Source organism: Sinohyriopsis cumingii, chromosome 12 (genome assembly GCF_028554795.1).
Source record: "Sinohyriopsis cumingii isolate HCF-2022 chromosome 12, ASM2855479v2, whole genome shotgun sequence".
In the NCBI taxonomy this organism is placed as follows: domain Eukaryota; kingdom Metazoa; phylum Mollusca; class Bivalvia; order Unionida; family Unionidae; genus Sinohyriopsis; species Sinohyriopsis cumingii.
The window spans coordinates 96,179,027-96,200,658 of NC_142972.1; the positions used below are offsets into that span (position 1 = coordinate 96,179,027).

The 21,632-nt window shown below is 36.5% G+C and overlaps 1 protein-coding gene across 1 annotated transcript in view; it reads left to right on the forward strand.

The window, feature by feature from the left end:
• Positions 1-19,570, forward strand: part of LOC149787034 (von Willebrand factor A domain-containing protein 5A-like) — a 60,201-nt gene extending 40,631 nt beyond the window's left edge. Inside the window, exons 13-16 of the mRNA XM_089977580.1 lie at positions 3,060-3,217; positions 11,497-11,620; positions 12,459-12,727; positions 15,024-19,570. Of these exons, the coding sequence (XP_089833706.1) occupies positions 3,060-3,217; positions 11,497-11,620; positions 12,459-12,727; positions 15,024-15,191 (719 nt within the window). The 3' untranslated portion in view covers positions 15,192-19,570. The remainder of the gene's footprint in view (positions 1-3,059; positions 3,218-11,496; positions 11,621-12,458; positions 12,728-15,023) is intronic.
• Positions 19,571-21,632: the final 2,062 nt, after the last annotated feature.

Below are 21,632 nucleotides of genomic sequence, written 5' to 3' on the forward strand. Positions count from 1 at the left end.
GAGAGAGCAACGTGCAACTTCTCAGACTACAGAAGTAGTGGTGGATTTGACCTCCCCCAGACTGCTTTATCATGCATCCTTCACAATAGCCCTGATAGTTTGTGGGCACCCCTTTTCCTGTTGACTCCACCACCAGACTGCTTTATCATGCACCCATCACAATAGCCCTGATAATTTGTGGGTGCCCCTTTTCCTGTTGACTCCTCCCCAGACTGCTTATCATGTACCCATCACAAATGCCCTGATAGTTTGTGAGCGCCCTGTTTCCTGTTGACTTGACCAAAGCATCATGATCTAAAATAGAGTAGTGTCTTTCCTGCATTACTGGTGTAACAAACAATAGATCACAGCAAATGTTTCGTGTAGGAAAACTTGGCCAGAAATTATAATCTATACTGAAATCAGCTCATATGGTTTGGAGCCCTCTTCAAAATAATGCGTGGCAAATGGAGCCAGAAGAGAATCTCTCTAAGTTAACATGTTAGAAATGAAGACCATAGAGAAATGTGTTATTTCGAGAAGTCATTATCAAGAATCAACCAGAACCTTAAGACTGTGTGGTCCATCCACCCAGTGATCTTTCAAATGATTTGTGCACTTTGGGACTGCCAGTATTAGATCATTCTGCATTGAGGTGGAATCACAAACTGTCGACTTTTAATATACCAATGCATATCACACTGTTTCCCAAGTGGAATTTTTAGTGGTTATTGACACGACTCAACTTTTATCTATCTGAGCCATTAGGCACGACTGCCTTGAATCTGCAGTTGCCATACACAGTGTTGATTGATGGATCTCTTGCAGCATACAGTTTCATTGAGTTGCATGACCATTTCAGTGGCCCCCACTACCGGCAGCTCAAATCATATACATGTAGTTCCATTATGCTGATGATGCTTCATATCAAAAAATAGTCTGCAATGAAATGAGATCAAAGAGTGCTGATACGTACACCCTTTCTACTCCATCAATGAATGTAGTGAGGCAGAGATGCATGACCCAGCTTGCATGCTGACACTCAGTGTGATAAATGCCTGAGGTGGAGGAAAGGGGCATGATGGTTACAGTGCTCAGTGTAATTTGAGATATAAATAGATCAAGTATGCCTCGTGAAACTTTCAGCTCATTAAATCAGAGTTATTTAAGTGAAATGTGGTGATCCTTGACATAATAGATACAGTTCGCTGGCATACATGGCCTTATTGAGCCTTCTCATGTTTTCATGTGTGTGGTCTACCTTTGCAGAGAAAAGATGTGAATCTGATGTCTAGTGTCAGTGCAAAACCCAGATCATCATCGGACCAATTCAAGGCTTAGAACAATGATTTTGGTGAATTCACCCAGTGATTTAATCTGTAAAAAATATTGCTTCCTTTCTCTGTGAATGTTTACCCAATCACACTATGACTAAACTCTCCCATAGCTCACCATAAATGTGAGTATCTCCTTAAGGTATTGCTCAAACAAAACTTGTAAACAAATCTTAGATAATTAGAAGTAATAGAGATCGAAAATGGAAATGATTGTGAAGAGTTCCTTCCTTTTATCTACACTGACTATAGATGGGAATGATGAATATTTGTCGTTCAATGATTTCTGGATTTATGAAGTGGCAGACCATCTTCCTAATGTTATTATGATTGGGTTAATATTCTGGGAGAAACAAAATTTACAGGTATTAAATGTAACACATCTAAACTATTAGCAGAGATGATAAATTTAATATATTTCAAAAGGAATAAATTAATACATACTTTGCTGCCAGTGACATGCACTTTACACTTTTTCCTTAAATTATAATGAATCTAAGTTTATTTGGCTCACTCATGTCCAAGGGCAGTCTGTCATTAACATGCATAACTTTGTATTTTGTCCTTGCAAGTTAAGTTTGCAAGCTTCTTGCATGTTTTACTATCTTTCCTTTCATCAATACTTCTCATTTCATGGCATGCCCTCTGTAATATAATTTTCATCATCGTTATTATGACTTAAATACTTTGTGGGGCACTTCAAGGTGCATCTCCAGGTGACCTAAAATATATAAAGTTTTATCTTACATCTTTACACAATTAATAGCCATAAAACATTATCCATGGAACAGAATATGTCCAATAAATATTGCAGCATCACTACTACTGTGTCAATTTTCATTGTAAGAGATATGAATATATCAGAAGAAAGGCTGTCTATAACTTTCTAATACTTCATTACTTTTGAAAGTATTCACATTTCTTTCTTAGCGTTTGCATACATTTCTTCTGAAGATTATTTCGGAATCTTTAAAACAAAAGATACTGGACCCTGGGTGGCTGAGTGGTCTAAGGAGCATGCTATTACAGTTCACCAATATCTCACCTATATCTGCATGGGTTTGAATCTTGGCTTGGCTAACACAGGTATATGTGAAAGCTTGTCGGTGGTTGTTTTCCCTGGGTTTTTCTCCACTAAAAGTACTGGCCGCCATATGTAACCTGTCATGCTGAAAAAATGGTGTTAAACCCATAACTACTGCAGATGCAAAATCTTTCATGTGAGTGAAAGACATGATCATTTTAGGAATGATAATTGCTTCATTGAGTGACTAAATATATCAGACTACATCTGATGGTAAATCACAAAGATTTACAGTTGGCCAACATTATTCTCTGCAAGACGGCAAGTGATTATATTCACCATCATGAAAGGTATAAATGCTATTAATTATGTATTAACTCGAAGGTCTGCTTTCATTCCATGAAGTGATTTTATTTTATTGCTATTACAACTATTGAGAAAACCAATCACATCTGACAGAGCTAAGAATGTGTGGACGAAAATGGTCTGACATTTGTACTTAAATTTTATTGTCAAATGTGTTGGTTTAAAACTGCAGAAAGAGAGTCTCACTAAAATTCCTCTCAGTAAAGGCAAACAGAGCATTCGTGACATTCTAAAGTTACATTAATAATAATAATAATAATAATAATAATGACCTTATTTAATTCATCTTTCCATAAATAATATAGTGCTGTGACAGTTTTTTCTTGCATTTGTTCTAATTGTATCAATTATTTCAGCACCAAAGGAGCAGATAGTGACTATTAGCAAGTCAGCGAACATTGTTTCCAAGCATACAGCCTTTGTTATGGTGGACACTGAAGGAAAACTTGTTGAAGGAATGTCAGTGGAAAGAGTTGTACCAACACCTTCAAGGGGACATATTATGTCCCTCAATGTAAGCTGTATTCAATCTATTTTATATTTTGTCAGTGTCCTCAACAAGAGCGACAATTGTAGAGAGTCTCTTTCCAGTTAAACTTTTTGATTTGTCCAATGCAGATGGCATAACTGTAAATCCAGAGTTGATTTTTATTGATATACATCAACTAATCTTAGGAGAACTACTACTACCTCACAAAATCAACCATCCCAGACTAAAATATTTAGCTAAAATAATGAACGTTATCTTCCCACCTAAGTAGCAGTTAGAGTAATCTCCCTTGACACAGGGATTATCACCACATCCTGTGAATATTTCAGTTGCTACCTCCACTCATGTGGAGTATCACACTATACAGAGAGGCCCTGCAATCGACATACAAACATTTTGGATGTTTTCTACCTTAAAGTAAGCTGGAGGAGTGTTATCTTCAAAGGGAAGTATACTCCATTCATAACTTTCTGACCGTTTCTGTTTTTTCTTTCTTTGACAAGAAACTTTCTGGCTTTACAGTGTCATCACTTTGCCATCCTCACACAGTTAGGTCCACTTGGTACGTACCTGCACAGGTCTTGACTGCATCCCTTTCCATTGCTATAGCTGTATTTAACTGGGTGTAGGTTTTGTGTGTGGTATAGAAAATTTGCATAATATTGCTGTATTATTAAATTGGTATATACAGGTAAGTTTTCTATATTAGCCAAATCTTAGTCTCTGCTTCACAGTGATATATGTGACACTCTACTGATTTTACCTGCATAGGTTGTCATTTTACCTTCTATATAGGTAACAATGTCTTACATTTAATATCGTCCACTTTTTAATGTGTTAGTAATGAATATTCAGCACATTATTTGTGCATTTATGGTGTGTACTACAGAAAACTCAGGTCATATACGTACAAGTAAGATTCTTTGCATAGTTTATTCATAACATCCACCTCATAGTTACTGTTGGTGATGCTTCTTTGATTTTTACCTGTACATGCAGTCAATTGGCCTTATTAACTTTTGTTAGAATTCATATTTTAGGGTCCACTTTGTAAATATTAATAGCAATACTCAAATAGTCTACCTGTACAGGCAGCCACATACACTCATTTTACAGGTGATTGTTATAACATGTAGCTCTAAATGTACACTATGAAGTTCATAAAGCAGAACACATTCAGCGCTACATCTGTATATAGTCTGCTGTATTTTGCCTCACAGATTTAGACCATGTGCAAGGCCAGACTGAGAACCAATCTACATTGTGTATCTTACTCCGGTTGTCAATCAACAAATTTATGTCAGACTTGCATGCATCATGGACAGATGTCAATGGGTGGCAGTTCTGGAGATACTAAATGGAAAGGTGCAGAAGTGCATCATCAGTTTGCACACTAGGGCTTGACACTATACAAGTACATCATCAGTTTGCACACTAGGGTTTGACACCATACAAGTACGTCATCAGTTTGCACACTAGGGTTTGACACCATACAAGTACCTAGGGTTTGATACCATACAAGTACATCATCAGTTTGCACACTAGGGTTTGACACCATAGAAGTACATTATCAGTTTGCACACTAGGGTTTGACACCACACAAGTACATCATCAGTTTGCACACTAGGATTTGACACCATACAAGTACATCATCATTTTGCACACTAGTGTTTGACACCATACAAGTACATCATCAGTTTGCACACTAGGGTTTGACACCGTACAAGTACATCATCAGTTTGCACACTAGGGTTTGACACCATACAAGTACATCATCAATTTGCACACTAGGGTTTGATACCATACAAGTACATCATCAGTTTGCACACTAGGGTTTGACACCATAGAAGTACATTATCAGTTTGCACACTAGGGTTTGACACCACACAAGTACATCATCAGTTTGCACACTAGGATTTGACACCATACAAGTACATCATCATTTTGCACACTAGTTTGACACCATACAAGTACATCATCAGTTTGCACACTAGGGTTTGACACCGTACAAGTACATCATCATTTTGCACACTAGGGTTTAATACCATACAAGTACATCATCAGTTTGCACACTAAGGTTTGACACCATACAAGTACATCATCAGTTTGCACACTAGGGTTTGACACCATACAAGTACATCATCAATTTGCACACTAGGGTTTGACACCATACAAGTACGTCATCAGTTTGCACACTAAGGTTTGACACCATACAAGTACATCATCAGTTTGCACACTAGGGTTTGACACCATACAAGTACGTCATCAGTTTGCACACTAAGGTTTGACACCATACAAGTACATCATCAGTTTGCACACTAGGGTTTGACACCATACAAGTACATCATCATTTTGCACACTAGGGTTTGACACCATACAAGTACATCATCAGTTTGCAGACTAGGGTTTGACACCATACAAGTACATCATCAGTTTGCACACTAGGGTTTGACACCATACAAGTACATCATCAATTTGCACACTAGGGTTTGACACCATACAAGTACATCATCAGTTTGCACACTAAGGTTTGACACCATACAAGTACATCATCAGTTTGCACACTAGCGTTTGACACCATACAAGTACATCATCAGTTTGTACACTAGGGTTTGACACCATACAAGTACATCATCAGTTTGCACACTATGGCTGACACCATATAACTACATCATCAGTTTGCACACTAGGGTTGACACCATACAAGTACCTAGGGTTTGATACCATACAACTACATCATCAGTTTGCACACAAGGTTTGACACCATACAACTACATCAGTTTGCACACTAGGGTTTGACACCATACAAGTACATCATCAGTTTGCACACTGGGGTTTGACACCATACAACTACATCATCAGTTTGCACACTAGGGTTTGACACCATACAAGTACCTAGGGTTTGATACCAAACAACTATGTCATCAGTTTGCACACTAGGGTTTGACACCATACAAGTACATTATCAGTTTGCACACCAGTGTTTGACACCATACAAGTACATCATCATTTTGCACACTAGGGTTTGATACCATTCAAGTACATCATCAGTTTGCACACTAGGGTTTGATACCATACAAGTACGTCATCAGTTTGCACACTAAGGTTTGACACCATACAAGTACATCATCAGTTTGCACACTAGGGTTTGACACCATACAAGTACATCTTCAGTTTGCACACTAGGGTTTGACACCATACAAGTACATCATCAGTTTGCACACTAGGGTTGACACCATACAAGTACCTAGGGTTTGATACCATACAACTACGTCATCAGTTTGCACACAAGGTTTGACACCATACAACTACATCAGTTTGCACACTAGGGTTTGACACCATACAAGTACATCATCAGTTTGCACACTAGGGTTTGACACCATACAAGTATCTAGGGTTTGATACCATACAACTACATCATCAGTTTGCACACTAAGGTTTGACACCATACAAGTACATCATCAGTTTGCACACTAAGGTTTGACACCATACAACTACATCATCAGTTTGCACACTAGGGTTTGACACCATACTACTTGTTCGGGATCAGCAAGAGAGAGAATAAACAAACACTCCCAGTTATGATATCACATATCAGAATTATGCAATGGCTGTGCAGATAAATATCACATACCACATCCCTATCTTAAGATGTGGACATATGTCATGCCAACCAAGATGGCTCTGTTTCATCATGACTGGACTCATCTGTATACTTCTATACATAATGGGTCATGGCCACAATCGATCATAAGTACAAGCCACCAGAATAACCAGCTTTGTCCAGTTTTTGAACCCAAGCTTTATAGGCACTCTTATGGATCAGTCTAGTCCCCATAATGTCACTAGGCACTCCCTAAATATGATACCTAATTTAGTGCCTCAGTATCAAAGAGGTATCACTTCACATTGTTCTCAAGTCTTTGCCACTCAGAAGGAGCCTGTTCTTAGTGATAGCTTGGAAGTCACAGTATCAAACTTGGGGCATTCTGTGAGTTAGTGAAGTACATATTCAACTTTCTTCTCAAGCTATTTCACAATACATGTCCACTTCTACACTTTTATCCAAAGATGAAGAAACTTGCTTGCAAGTCCCCTCATCATTATTAGATATTACTTGATGTGCAAATAATCTGCCTTATTGGCTTTGAATAAAAAAGTTTCCACCAGAATTATGTCCTCCTCCTACCTATAAAACAATTACCTGGTCTGAGCTTCTGACAGTTGATTATTGACTGAAAGAACTTACTTTCAAAGTATCTTACCATAGTCTATCAGATTTACTGATGATCTGGCTGACTTATATCATCAATTACCCAAGCAACATCCTACACCTTTTCTCAGAAAGATTCCTTCCCTTGAAATTTAGTCCGCAGTTTTGTAAGTCACACCCACCAGTTTCCCATTTGGATACCTCAGCAGTTGACTGAGATATGACAGCTTTGGGGATGACAAACCCTGCTCTGTACACATTGGTTGACTATCTTTTAACAACACACAGCAGTTAGTGTCAACATCATGGCCTTGGGCTTTATATTGGATCTAGAATATATGGCAGTCTATCAACAGGCAGAACATGGCATATCTTATCCCACCTTGAATCCCAGTGGACATGCATGCAAGTCTGTTAACTGAATGTCCAGCATCTTTAACAGAGCTGCCCATCATACTGCATCACTGTCATAATAGGAAATATGAACCTAAAACTGGTCTTAACACCATCAAAAGGCCAAGATAGCTCAACCATTATAATCTTATCTTCTCATTAATGGTCAGGTTGACAAAATTCCTTAAACAATTCACCAAGGAAACCAAATTCCCTCTCTAACAGACTCTGCTGCAGGGGAGGGCTGTTCAAGGCAATCAACAAAAAGATTTCAGAGACACTTTATGACTTGAGTCACTGGGAAGTTGTCTTACTGACTCTACAATTGTCAAAAACAACAGTTCTTCCAAACCAACAAGCAGAGAGAGACCAATTGGTTTCATCTGTTTCTCTCCATGAGTCTCTCCCTATATCACAAAATAATGCCATCTTCACACCGCCCTTATCATTGATCTTTGTGTGTGTGGAAGACTCCACTTTTTCACTGCCAAATGGGACAAGACAAGCCACGATGACCAATAGATCTGACAAGTGGTTTCCAACTGACTATGTATCAGTCGGTGCACCTCCTCCTTAATCCAGGGTTACATCAGGTACAAACACGGCTTTCTTTGCCCTGTCATCAACTTAAACACACTCATTTCATACATGCAGTGTGGTTCATGGTGTAAATCCCACAATGGGTTCTAAATGCAAATAAATAGAGAGATTTTGCAATCAATGTGTGAAATTGAATGATGCCACCTTTCCACATCACTGACACCCTGCACCTGCCAATGTTGTAATGTTAGAAAGCTTGCTAGTAGCTTCCAATGGGTTGATGGATCATACTGGAGCTTAATTTATCGGGTTCTTCCTTCACCAGTTATACTGCCACCATAAATAGCCTATTATTGCTGCACAGTGGCATTAAACCCACAACAAAGGAGCCTGTAGCATTCAGTGAGTGAGTAGGTGGATCTTTGGGTTTTTTCTCAGGTCCTTTCTCCAACAGTTAAACTGTCACCATATATAACCTATTTTGTGCTTTACAGTGTCATTAAACCCACAACAACTGACCCTGTCATCATCAAAGAGAGGATATCAGAGAAAACAAACACCTATCTGATCTTCTGTATAATTTTGATTTCAATATGCACTCCAATATTCTATTATGGGCACTAACTTGGCTGAAAAAGATACCATTTTAACCTCATTAAGTACCTCATTAGCTGTCCTCTCATACAGGACCCATTTTCTCACTGCGTTAGTAAACAGCATGCATAAACAGCAAACTGCATGCTCTGTCAGTGGACCAAATTACATGCACTAGTTGCTACAAGATGGGTCAGTAACATTCAGGATGGTTCCTACTTTAATTATAATGAACGTTCATCCTGTTCATGAGGTGTCAGACTTTTATAATTAAATTCCGGTCTGCTCTGGACACTTCATCTGAAGGTCATCTACTGGATACAGTGCAAGGTCTGAAGTGGTATTGAAGAAAAACCAAGCTGTAGTGTCGAGGCAGATCACATTTCTTCCCCCCCACCCCTCAAAATATCAAATGATAATATATCAGCACAGAGTCTATCATCCTGGATAAAAAGTTAGTTATTTATTCCCCATATCAAGGAAAACGTGATATATCAGCACAGACACTTTTGTCCTGGATGAAGTGGGTTATTTCACATCTTGGCTCATGAAGTTAGGGCCCTCACTACAAATATTGCAATTGAGCAAAACTGTTTCTTTCAGTATCCATGCTATTGGATGGATATCTGAGTAAACCTCTCTACCATTTATCTCGGAGATCTTTCATCCTAAATGGCTGAATTCAGTCTGGTAAGACCTGTAAACAGTCTGGTGGGACCTGTAACCATTACAAAACAGGTTACTTTCCAGGGTCATTAGACAGCTTCATAAGGATGCTGCATCATGACTCCTGTTGAATTTACAGGCAGGAATATATTTCCCTTTTGAAGCTTCTCCCCAACATTTGGAGCCTTTACTCTGTTCAGATTATCTAGAAGCTGTCTCACATACCTTAGGACCAGAGATGATCTCTCCAAGGTAAGGAGATGTGACTCCCTCCTTTATCTCTCCACTTCTCATCTATGCATGCCCCTATGGTATTAAGCTAGGAAAACATATTTTAACAAAGAACCCAATTTTTTCCTTGTCAAATATGTTTCTACAGTAACACTTCATCAGTCATAATATTCATACACACCGTCACAGCTTTCCCACAGTTAATTATACAGAGAGCATGCCTTTTCCTCCAGTAGTACTGAAATAGTCATGGGATTTGACACAAATCACATATCAAGGGGAGATCACTAACTGTGCAAATCGGCAGACAGATTATAAACTTGTAGCGTTTTCTTTAAAATATTTTAGCCTGTATTTGCAAGGTAGTAGTTCTAATAAGGTGTCATGACCAGGTAAATATTGATGAAGAAACATATTTCACTAGAAAAATTGGTTTCTACAATTATTTTTTTTAGGGTGGGTTGACTTACACCCATAAAATGGGGTTGATTTTACTAATTATGTCATCGTCTTGTAACTTCAACAGTATTTGTATCAGTTATTAGGTTGAAACGTTTTTATTGCTATGGTTTTTCTTTGCTGTTATTGCCATAGATCATTAGATCAGATGGAATCTACATGCTTCACCCCTTTTGGAAAAACTTTTTCGAACATCAAACAATTTGTATTTGTATTTTCTGGAGAAAAAAGTCATTAAAGTATTGTATAAATTGACACAATTGTCAGATTAACAATATTCAGTGCCATGTTGTATTATTGATAGGTTCTTTGCAAGAGACAATGAATTCACAAGATGTGGACAACATGCCTTCCAAAAAATTCTAGATGCTCACCCTAACTTTATTTTCATATATGCTTTGGTTATGTTCCCCAAATGTAGTCTCACACATGGCTGAAAAGAATTAATGTGTTAATGCCGAATGTACAGGTGTGGTGAAATTCAACAAGATATAAAATTTAATACTCTAGTGACTCACAAGTTCCTTCTTTGAGGTTTCAGACAATGTTTATTAGTAGAATCCATCAATGCTAAAGTTAATCTCAAACCAGTAATAAATAGATATCCAAGACTTGAAACATTGTATCAATAAATAGTCCACTCAGATTTGGTTCCCAAGAGTTGACATGTAAATGAATAAATTATTCACTCAAACCAGTACCATTCGATAAATTAAGAACAAAAATATGTATAAAGACCAATTGCATTAAAGAAAAAGAGTCCCATATTCCTGTCAGAATCCATACTTCTCAGTTATACAAAATCTATTGCCTGAACTACATCTAGTGGCACATTATAGCTGGGTGACAAATGTTAACATCAGTATTGCATTGTTTGTACATTACAACTGTGGGTATTTCCATGAAAACTCCAAGTAATTTAATCACCCAGATTTATAACTTCTTTTTGCATTATGTGAATGGCATGTTTTTTTACTTCATAGTTTTAGATGCATCTAGATCAAGCTGTTTTAATATATTCATATGAAAACATGATACTGAAGTCATTTATTGCATTTCTGTAATGATTGTAAGAAGGAAAATAAAGTGCATGCATCAGATGGGATTTGGCAACATAGCAATACAAATATGTTACTTTCTAAAAGGTATTTAATGTCATATATCTGAGTTTATGAGTAAATTGTTGATGAAATGTATATCTTTCTAGGCTGCACATAAAATGTCCTATCAGATGGCAGTCCGCAGCATGCCAGCACCACACATGTATCAGATGGCAGCCCACAGCATGCCAGCACCACAAATGGATTGGGAATATGCTTCCTACTCCAGAGGTAAGTTTTTAAAGGGTCATCTTAGTAATGCTAATGGCAATATTATTGTGACAATTATGATGCTGTGAAAGCTGATGAAAATTATGCCTTTAATAATGATGGCAACAGCAGTGATGTTTGCAATAATAATAATGATGATGATAATGATAACTGACAATATCAGCTAATATTATTTTCAACTTTGATGACATTTATGATGATGATAGCAATGATATTTCCTTTGGATACATCAATTACAGTTATCATCTGCATGGTTTACAAAATTTCCAGCAATGTTTTAAAACAAACACATTTGCATATTTCGAAAGATCATAATACTGTTCATGTACACACAAAGTTGTGTTTATATACTTAGAACAGGGGTGCACAACCCCCGGCCCATGAATGTGTTCTGTCTGGCCCTCAGGTCAGATTAAAACAACACAGAAATGTGGCCCGTGAACAGTAATTATATTAAAGAAATTAGTGTTTGTTGCCCTCGAGTGGTCTTAGAAAATGCAAACTGGCCCATGGCCAATAAAGGTTGTGCACACCTGACTTAGAAGATAACGTGCAGTATCAGTGAAATTTTAAAACTATTTCTGGAATTTACTCAGCCTTTTCTACAGATTTTGTTTTATGAAAAGAAAAACTGGATAACAAGATGATTATTTTTTAAATATGCAGATTCTGCTTTTTTGTAATGATAAATGCAGCTGCCCATTCTATGTCACATGTCTGACATAATGTGAACATAAAAGGAAGAAAATGAAAAGGAATTGAAAATAAAAGATTTTGGTTCAATTCAGCTAGGATGTTGACCAAAGTGAAAATGCAAATATACATTGTACATTTTCAGCCGAAGGTGTACTATCAGATTCAATAATGACAGAATGTTCCATACCCGAATCAAATATGAGAGGCTTGATGAATTTTGGAGTATCACATAAAAGGTCAGCTATGAGTGACTTGATGGATTTTGAAGAATCAGAAGGAAAATCAGACTCTCAGAGAATGATGAATGTTATAAGGCTGCAGACATTCCAGGGGTCATGGAGTCTTGACACAAAACTTTTAGTCATACTAAAGACCAATGCAGAGATATTAAAACAGACTATTCCTTTACAGGTATTTAACATAAGTGTAATGAATGACAACATTTCTTTTCAAACATCAGGATTTACCATCAGTAGGGTGAGGATAAGAGATGGGAAATCCCTCTCAATTCTGTTGTATGAGATATTTGGTTTTGTGACTTTTTGATTATTCAATCAAACCTATGCAGAAAACTTGAAGGATTGTAATCCATGTTTTTCAAGAACAAGTTGATTTCTTGCTAGTACCAGTTGCAATTATTGTTTGATTATTCTATGCTTAAGAAGAATTGGATAGTTTGATGAAGACAGTTTTGTCTTTTGCAATACTTTTGAAAGTTATTCTAATACCAGTCTTGTACTCTGCCAGTGACAGTTTGTCTCTCTAGCTTTCTATATCTGCCAATATTTTCTCCATGTAATCACATGAGATATAGATTTATCGTAAATGGGGCTATAATATTTGTTATGTGGAAACACTTTAATGTGAAAAAATGTATGTGACATAGGATGACCTAATTTCATTGTAAGGTCAATTTCCTTTGGTGACAAATATTTGTTTCAAAGATTTTTTGACTTTCTAAATATACTGTCAGACATTTTCATGAAAATTGTATCATGGTCATTCACATTTACTTTGTTGTATTGCCTGGATTCCTTCATTTCATTAAGGCAGCATTTTTGTGTGCTAGCCATAAGACAAAACATATCATATTATGATGTCCCTTTGTCTGTCTGTTACCAATCTTGTTTGTACACATAAACTTCACTTGTCTACCATCAACAATTACAAAATATTATGGATGGTTTACACATGGGTTGAAAGAAACCTGTCAATTTCAGAATCAAAACATTTATTGTTATGGTTACTGAGTGAAAGGAGAAAACAGGTTTCTGAAAAACAGAATGAGTTTTCCACCATGTGCTGATGTACAGTCACCATGTACACATCAGTACAGTCACCATGTACACATCGAGGCCCCGAGTGGCCGAGTGGTCTAAAGCGCTCACCGTTGCGGATCACTGCCATCTCACCTCTGTCTGCGTGGGATCGAGTCCAAATCTCGGCTAGTGTGGATACGTTGGAAAGCCTGCCAGTAGCTTCTCGTGGGTCGGTGGTTCTTTCCTGGGTTTTCCAGGGTTCTTCCTCCACCAGTTATACTGGCTGCCATGTATAGCCAATCTTGTGCTGGAAAATGGCGTTAAACCATACAACAACAACAACCATGTACACATCAGTAAAGTCACCTTGTACTGATGTACAGTTACCATGTACTGATGTACAGTTATGATGTACTTATGTGCAGTCACTATGTACTGATATACAGTCACCATGTACACATCAGTACAGTCACCGTGTAATAATGTATATTTACCATATATTGATGTATAGTTCCCATGTACTGATGTGCAGTCACTATGTGCTGATGTACAGTCACTATGTACACATCAGTACAGTCACCATATACTAACGTACAGCTGCCATGAAAGCATCGGTAGTCACCATGTACTGATATACAGTTACCATGTACACATTGGTACAGTCACCATGCACTGACGTACAGTTACTATGTACTGATGTACAGTCACCATGTACACATCAGTACAGTTACCATGCACTGATGCACTGCCACCATGTACTGATGTACAGTTACCATGTTACAATCACCATGTACTGATGTGCAGTTGCCAAACTTTGTGGACAGTTTGCACCTAATATAATAAACAAATTTCAGTCAGTCAAAGTGTATCTGAAAGAAGAAAATGGTTTCTGCAAAATAGTTTGAATTTTTTTATCATCCACAATTACCAAATTTTATGAATGGCTGGATGTCATATTTTTCTTAACTCATGTGTACATTTTTGCAAAGTATTATTTTCACTCATTGCGACAGATAGGCTTGGAGTTCTGGAAAGGAATGTAGATTTTATTTTCTATTTTATGTTCTTTTTTTTTAAATCCTACATTCTGGTTAATAGCATTTAAGGAGAAAAAAATAGGCACTGATTATAAACCTTAATACTTGACCGGCATATTTATACTTGTTTGGAAATGTTCATTTAACTGCCGGAGGATCTGTGTAGCTGAAATTGTTTAGAATTTTCCTTGCAAGTAAAAATTAAAAGTTTTTTAAAAATCTTAATCTGTTTGCACAAGACATTTTTCTTCATAATTTTTCACAGATCACATTTTAGGCATTTTCATTTCACATTGGTAACAAATGTTATTTTAGTCAACATTATTGTATATCTTATAATGACGCAAACTGAATAATAGCATGTGTTTCCTAAATAATTACTTGACACCCTTATTTGTCTCTGTATTATAGGATGATTCTGTGGTTGCAACAGTGGCTGTCATTGCCTGGCTGAGGAAGCATCACTCTGAAAGACGGGATGAATGGCAGGTGCTGGAAACAAAGGCTTTAGACTGGTTAGAGGGACAGGACCTACATGGACAATCTGTGGAGGATCTAATTTCTAAACTTAACATCTGAACAAGTCTATCACAGAACCAGCAATAAAATATATTTTCTCCAATTACAAACAGCCTGTTAATAATAATCAACTTTTTGGGTGACTAACATAGAAAGGGTTTGATTAATGTGAAGGTTACTAGAAGAGTAAGCATTATAAAATTGTATAAACAAAGAATAAATACCTTAGAAGCTCCATTTTTGACAATACTGAGCTGTAAGATGTCATAGGTTAAAAGTTCATTTTATATATTGAATCATTTTGTATTTTCCTTTAATTAGTATGACTGGTCATAATTCAGATGAGCTAATTTAATGGTGTTTCATCCATCATCGGTCCTTTCATTACCACAAGTTTGTAGTCACTACCTAAACTACTTGGAATATTGCCATAAACTGTTCACACTCTGTCATCCAGTGGTCTTGTTGGGCCTAAATGAACATGGTCCCACACCACTGAAGGGACAGCCAATTTGACCAATACAATTTCCATCTTAAAAATTGTATCACTGAATGGATGGACATGTCAGCATGGATTTCCACTTAAAGAACATTTATGATGTCTATTCGGTCCAGAATGTAAATTGTTAAACTTACAAAGTATCCTTTTGAAGTTAGTTGCCTTAAAATTTTTGGCCAATATACAATTCACCAATATTACATGCTATTGGTTAGTTGGCATTAAGTACCAAAGGAGGCAACTCGTAAAATCCAATAGATGTTACTAAGAGAAAGCATGAAAATATCTGCTCAATCCGCTAAGGTGTAGATAGGGTTAACGTATCAGAACCTTGGCCATCAAAGATGTGGCTGTCACAGTGGCCAACTTGGAAATCTTGTTGTCACTACATCATATTGAATGGTCATACGGGGATGGGTTTTCACTGAAAGACTTATTATAATGGTTTGTTGATTATGAATTAAAATGGCAATGATCTGAAATTCAGTAGGTATTCATCTTTGAAATCTTGTGTTAGCTACCCTTCCTAACTGGAAAAATAATGTTGACATAGGGTCTTCATCGAAAGAGTTTGTCTGCCTCATTGTACTTGGTAATAACCAACCCTCAATATGGCCACCATGGTAGCCATGTTGAGAATAATGTTATTTCTGCCATTAAAATGGATAGTTCTATTAACATAGGGTTAAAACCAGTAGACTTCTTATGATACCTAGATGGTCCAAAAATGAAAATGGCATTAGTAGTATGGCTGTCTTGAAAATCTTGTTTTCACAACTCTCCCTGTAGGATGATATTATGGTTTGGGGTTTTCACAAAAAAGACTATGTTTATAAATAGCTGCATTAAGGCCAATATTACCTATGATGTCATGTATTTCTGGATAAGATGTATTGATTTTAAGACCTCCTATATTTCAGCTTCTGTGCATATGGCAAATACACTATCTTTAGATATACTTATTGAGTGATTAGAAGTACAGGTTGAAAGGTTTTGTTTGGCCATTTTTACACAATATTAAGTATATAAAAATATACCGAAATTAAATGACAGCTGGCCATTGCAAATGAAATCCTGATTTGTTTGTAGAAATATATCATGAATGGCTCAGATACATTAAGAAAGTCTATACTTTAAGGTTTACTTCCTACATATGTACCTTTAGCAAAGCACTACCCCCCTATACACAGATTTCTGTTTTAGAAAAATGAATTCAACTCAGATTTAAGATAACACAGAACGAAATGCAACCAAACATGCCAGTTATGCTTTGGTTTTGCTATTAATGAAGATAAAGAAAAAAAGTATATATTTTGTGACTCTAACTGTATTTGTTTTTTTCTATGTTTCGCAATGCTAGTTGAGCTAGTTGGCTGTTGTTGCATCTAAATGCAGTAACAAAGAAACTCATTCATAGTTTTCTCCTGCTCTTTGGTGAAGAATTTCAGGCCAGTAAAAAATATGCCTTGCATTAATTTGAAACAGTAATAAATAGAAAATAAAATGGTTATTGGATTTATCTTCATGACATTTGCATAGGATGACAAAGCAAATTTCCAGTAATTTCATTCCAGTGTAGCTTTATTTAAGAAATGCAACATAACCTATGGTCAATTTCATTGACCTGGCTATACAGTCACATCAGTTTGTGCTATGTCTCATCTGTTCAGTTTCTATTCACAACCTTTTCTCCAACACCTCTCAATAGAGTTGGACTACAACTGATGCAAAGGTCTTTTAAATATTTTCAAATTATGTTGATCCACCAATAGATGTGGCCAATATTACTAAAAGTGGAAAATCTTAAACAACTTCATAGAAAAAGCTTCTCAACAGAGTTTGACAAATTTCACAGAAAGCTCCCCTGTTCAGAAGGCTTTCCAGTTTGTTCAAATTCTTGCCATCTGCAATCAAATATAGTTACTGTTATTAAAAATAAGAAACTAAAGGTTATATATATATATATATATATATATATATATATATGAAACTGATCTTATATCAAAGTAGGACACATTGCTAAAAGTACAAAACCACATGCAAACAACAACTTCTTAGTCTGTGATCAACAGATTTGAAAGAAAGCAACCAGGTATAAAGGGCTTTCAAATTTGTGCAAATCCACTATCACTACTAAAATTAAAGAAAACGTTTCAACTTATTCTCAGAGGCTACAAAGCAAATTTTGATGAACTTTAGCATAAAGCAATTCCTAGTTATTAGAGCTTTGATGCTGTTGTGGGTTTAATATCATCTTTTCAGCACATAATAGGATACACATGGTGGCCATTATTACTTGTGGAGGAAGAATCCTAAAGAAACAATGGCCCACTGGCAAGCTTTCAAACATAACCGAGATTCTACCCCATGTGGACAGTGATTGAAGGCAATTGCTTTAGACCACTTGACCACCTGGGGTCCCTTATTAGAACTTTCAGATTTATGCCACTTAATGCCAAGCTGCCATTAAATATCCACACCATTAATAATAATGAAATATATTTTAAGCAACTTCTTTTCAAAAACTTCTCAACAGAATTGGACCAAACATTATAGTCTGGCATGGCTGAGGCTGCTATAAACATACAAATGAGTCCAACCTTTCATTAAATATGGTTGCTATTACGTCAAATACAAAACTTTTAAATTAAAAGTTTTATAAAATTTTGGCAATACTTCTACCAAACCAGACTATTTAGGATTGCCATTTTTAATTCAGAAGCAGGAATGTCAATTACATGTTTTGTTTGCTTTGAATTTTCTGGAACAGTGAAGAATGGTCTTCATGTGAAGCAAATTTCCAGCGGTATCTTTCATTATGACCTTAGTTGTCTCACCTTATTAAAAGATCACTAATAGAAATCAAATATGCTTATGATTACTAGGTATGAATATTAATCTTACTCTGTTTAATTCTTGTAAAAGATGTATTCAATAAAGCTAAATACTATAGGTGTTTTTTGTTGTTTTTGCTCATGTGAGCAAGATGTCACTCACGTGAGCAAGATATTGCTCATGTGAGCAGATCTTGCTCATAAGCATGCCATTTTCACATGAGCAGACTTGCTCACATAAGAGCTTGCTCTTGTTAACAATTCCTGCACATGTGATTTTCTTATTAGAATCTATTTGCTCACTTGAGTTCTACCTAATTTGCATGTTAAATTGCACATGAGACTAACCTGAGTTAGATCTCACATGAGAATCTAATGTGCAGAAGAGTAGGCAGTTTTGGTGTGGGATATACACAAAGGTCTTTCCCATGCAAATATATATATATATATATATATATATATATATATATATATATATATATATATATATATATAAAGTGTACATAAATATAAAATAGCAATATAAAATGTAACACATTAAGTTGATATGAATTAAATATATATTTATAATATTGGTTTGTAGATGGCAGTAGTTGGCATACTGAAGTTCTTGGGATATTTAATGACTGATTCCCAGGTCATATTGCCATTTCATGACCAAATTAAGGTAACTAAAACCAATAAGTAAAACATCTTAAAACAAATTAAGCCCAACCAAACCCACCCTGTTGTACATCACTTGTGCATACCAGTACATACTTTTTATACCAAGAGAAAAAGACTACTAAAAATTCTTTTCCCTACTTAATAATTAAAATAATAATAAAAGATTTTCCTTGCTATAAAAGAAAAGTAAAACTAAACACATCTATTGCAAACAATTATTGATCAGAACTTCACCAAATTTGCAATTGTTCAATATTATGAAACTAAGTTGGTTTAAAAACACTTTGACATTGGTATTGCTAAGACATGTATGGTGTATTTGTTATCTTATGTATTGTGCATTATTTGAAGGCATTTCATATATGTATTGTCTTTATTCACATATTATTTAAATGTGCATTTTGTGTATTTAAGCTTTTAATAAAAATGTAATAACCCAATATGCCTTCTGTCTGATGCTCTTCCAAACTGAAAAGTTGTCCAAGTTTTAGTAGTCTGTCTGTGGGCTAATAAGGCTAAGTTACTACGATCTGGCACCTTCTGAGTATGTGTCAAACACACGAAATGATGTGTACTTGTGTAACATAAAATACTGTCAGGGTAGATGTCTAAAGCATGAAACACCATCAGGGTGTGTCTAGCACATGAAACTCTCATGGTACATGTATAATACATGACACTGTCTTGATACATGTCTATTGCAACACTAACCACATGATGTCTAGCACTGTGGCATCATGCCGCAGACATGTAGCATGATGTCCCACCCAGTCACATTATCCTGACACCAGGCCGACCAGTCCTAACACTAACCTCTTAATGCTGAGCGCCAAGCGAGGCAGCTGTTAGTACCATTTTTGTAAGTCTTTGGTATGACTTGGCCAGAGATCGAACCCACGATCTCTCGCATCCGAGGCGGACGCTCAAACCACTAGGCCACCAGAGCATTTCCGAGATTGGTATAGTATACATAGTTACCAAAGTGGTGTGGTATACATAGTTACCAGACTGGTGTAGCATACATAGTTACCAAAGTGGTGTGGTATCCATAGTTACCAGACTGGTGTAGCGTACATAGTTATCAGATTGGTGAAGTATACATAGTTACCAAAGTGATGTGGCATACATAGTTAGCAAAGTGGTGAAGTATACATAGTTTAACAAAGTGGTGTAGTATACATAGTTACCAGATTGGGGTAGCATACATAGTTACCAAAGTGGTGTAGTTTACATAGTTACCAAAGTGGTGTATTATGGGGTATGTGTGGGTGGTTAGAAGAGTTTTCAATCTTTCACATATTACTGACATCGCACTTCTGCCTGCTTCGGTTTCAGTCTGCTCGACCAACATGGGCATATGAGAAAGTATTTCAGCAGCTTTGATATGGGTCGATGTATCTTCCCTGCGTTTTCCCGGGTTCTTCCTCTATCAGAATATACCGGCCTCTATTTACAGCTTATCATGTGCTGAGCTCTAAACCCATGAAACAAAATCATTCAATCTTCTATACAAATTGCCATCAAGATTTCCACATTTCTGTACAGAAGAATTTAATACGTATCTACATTTGGGACCTAAGATTTTTACTCTCATTTGCAATTTTGGCTATTTGAAATAAGCAGAAAATAAACAAACACTAATGATATATGGGAGAGAATTCGTCATGCAATGTATGCAATTAGTTCTAAATCATCCGGATGCTATTTGAGTCTTCGTTTTCTTAAGAATAGATAAAATAATTTAATTTCTCTAAGATAATATAATTTCTCGCATACACATAATGAATATCTATTAATATATTGTTAGCATGTATTTTATTTGAGAAATAAGACAGAAAGGAAAGATTTATTTCCATACAAGTGTTCGGTTTTTATTATTATTATTATTATTATCCATTTATTTACAGCCGTTACTTCACTAACATGTAGATTCGTTTTAGTATCGATCGCTCGTGTAATTACCTTTGTAATTGTGTATGCCTCTATGTATGTATCTCTATCTATCTATCTATCTCCATCCCCATCCCGGATTAGGCCAATGTGGGTATGTGAGAAAGCTTGCCAGTAGCTTCTCATAGGTCGTTGGTTCTTTCTGGGGTTTTCAAGGGTTCTTCCTCCAACATTAATACGGACCGCCATGTATCGTGTGCTGAAAAATGGCGTTAAACCCTACAATAACAACAACAACAAATTACCCATCCCGTCTCCCTCCAACCGCCCTCCACTCTCTCTCTCTCTCTCTCTCTCTCTCTCTCTCTCTCTCTCCATGTAAAATTCTCTCTCTCAATAAGGATGGTGCCCTGGGAGACCGAGTTGCTCGCCTTTACAGGGCACTAACATCTCACCTCTGTCAACTTTATGTTCGAGTCTTTGGCTCGGCCAAAGCAGACATGTGAGAATGCTTGCTAGTAGCTTCCCGTGAGTCAGTGTTTCATCCCAGCTAGTTCCTAAATTCGCCTTTCATAATATATGCTGGCCGCCTTTTATAGTCTATCATGTGCT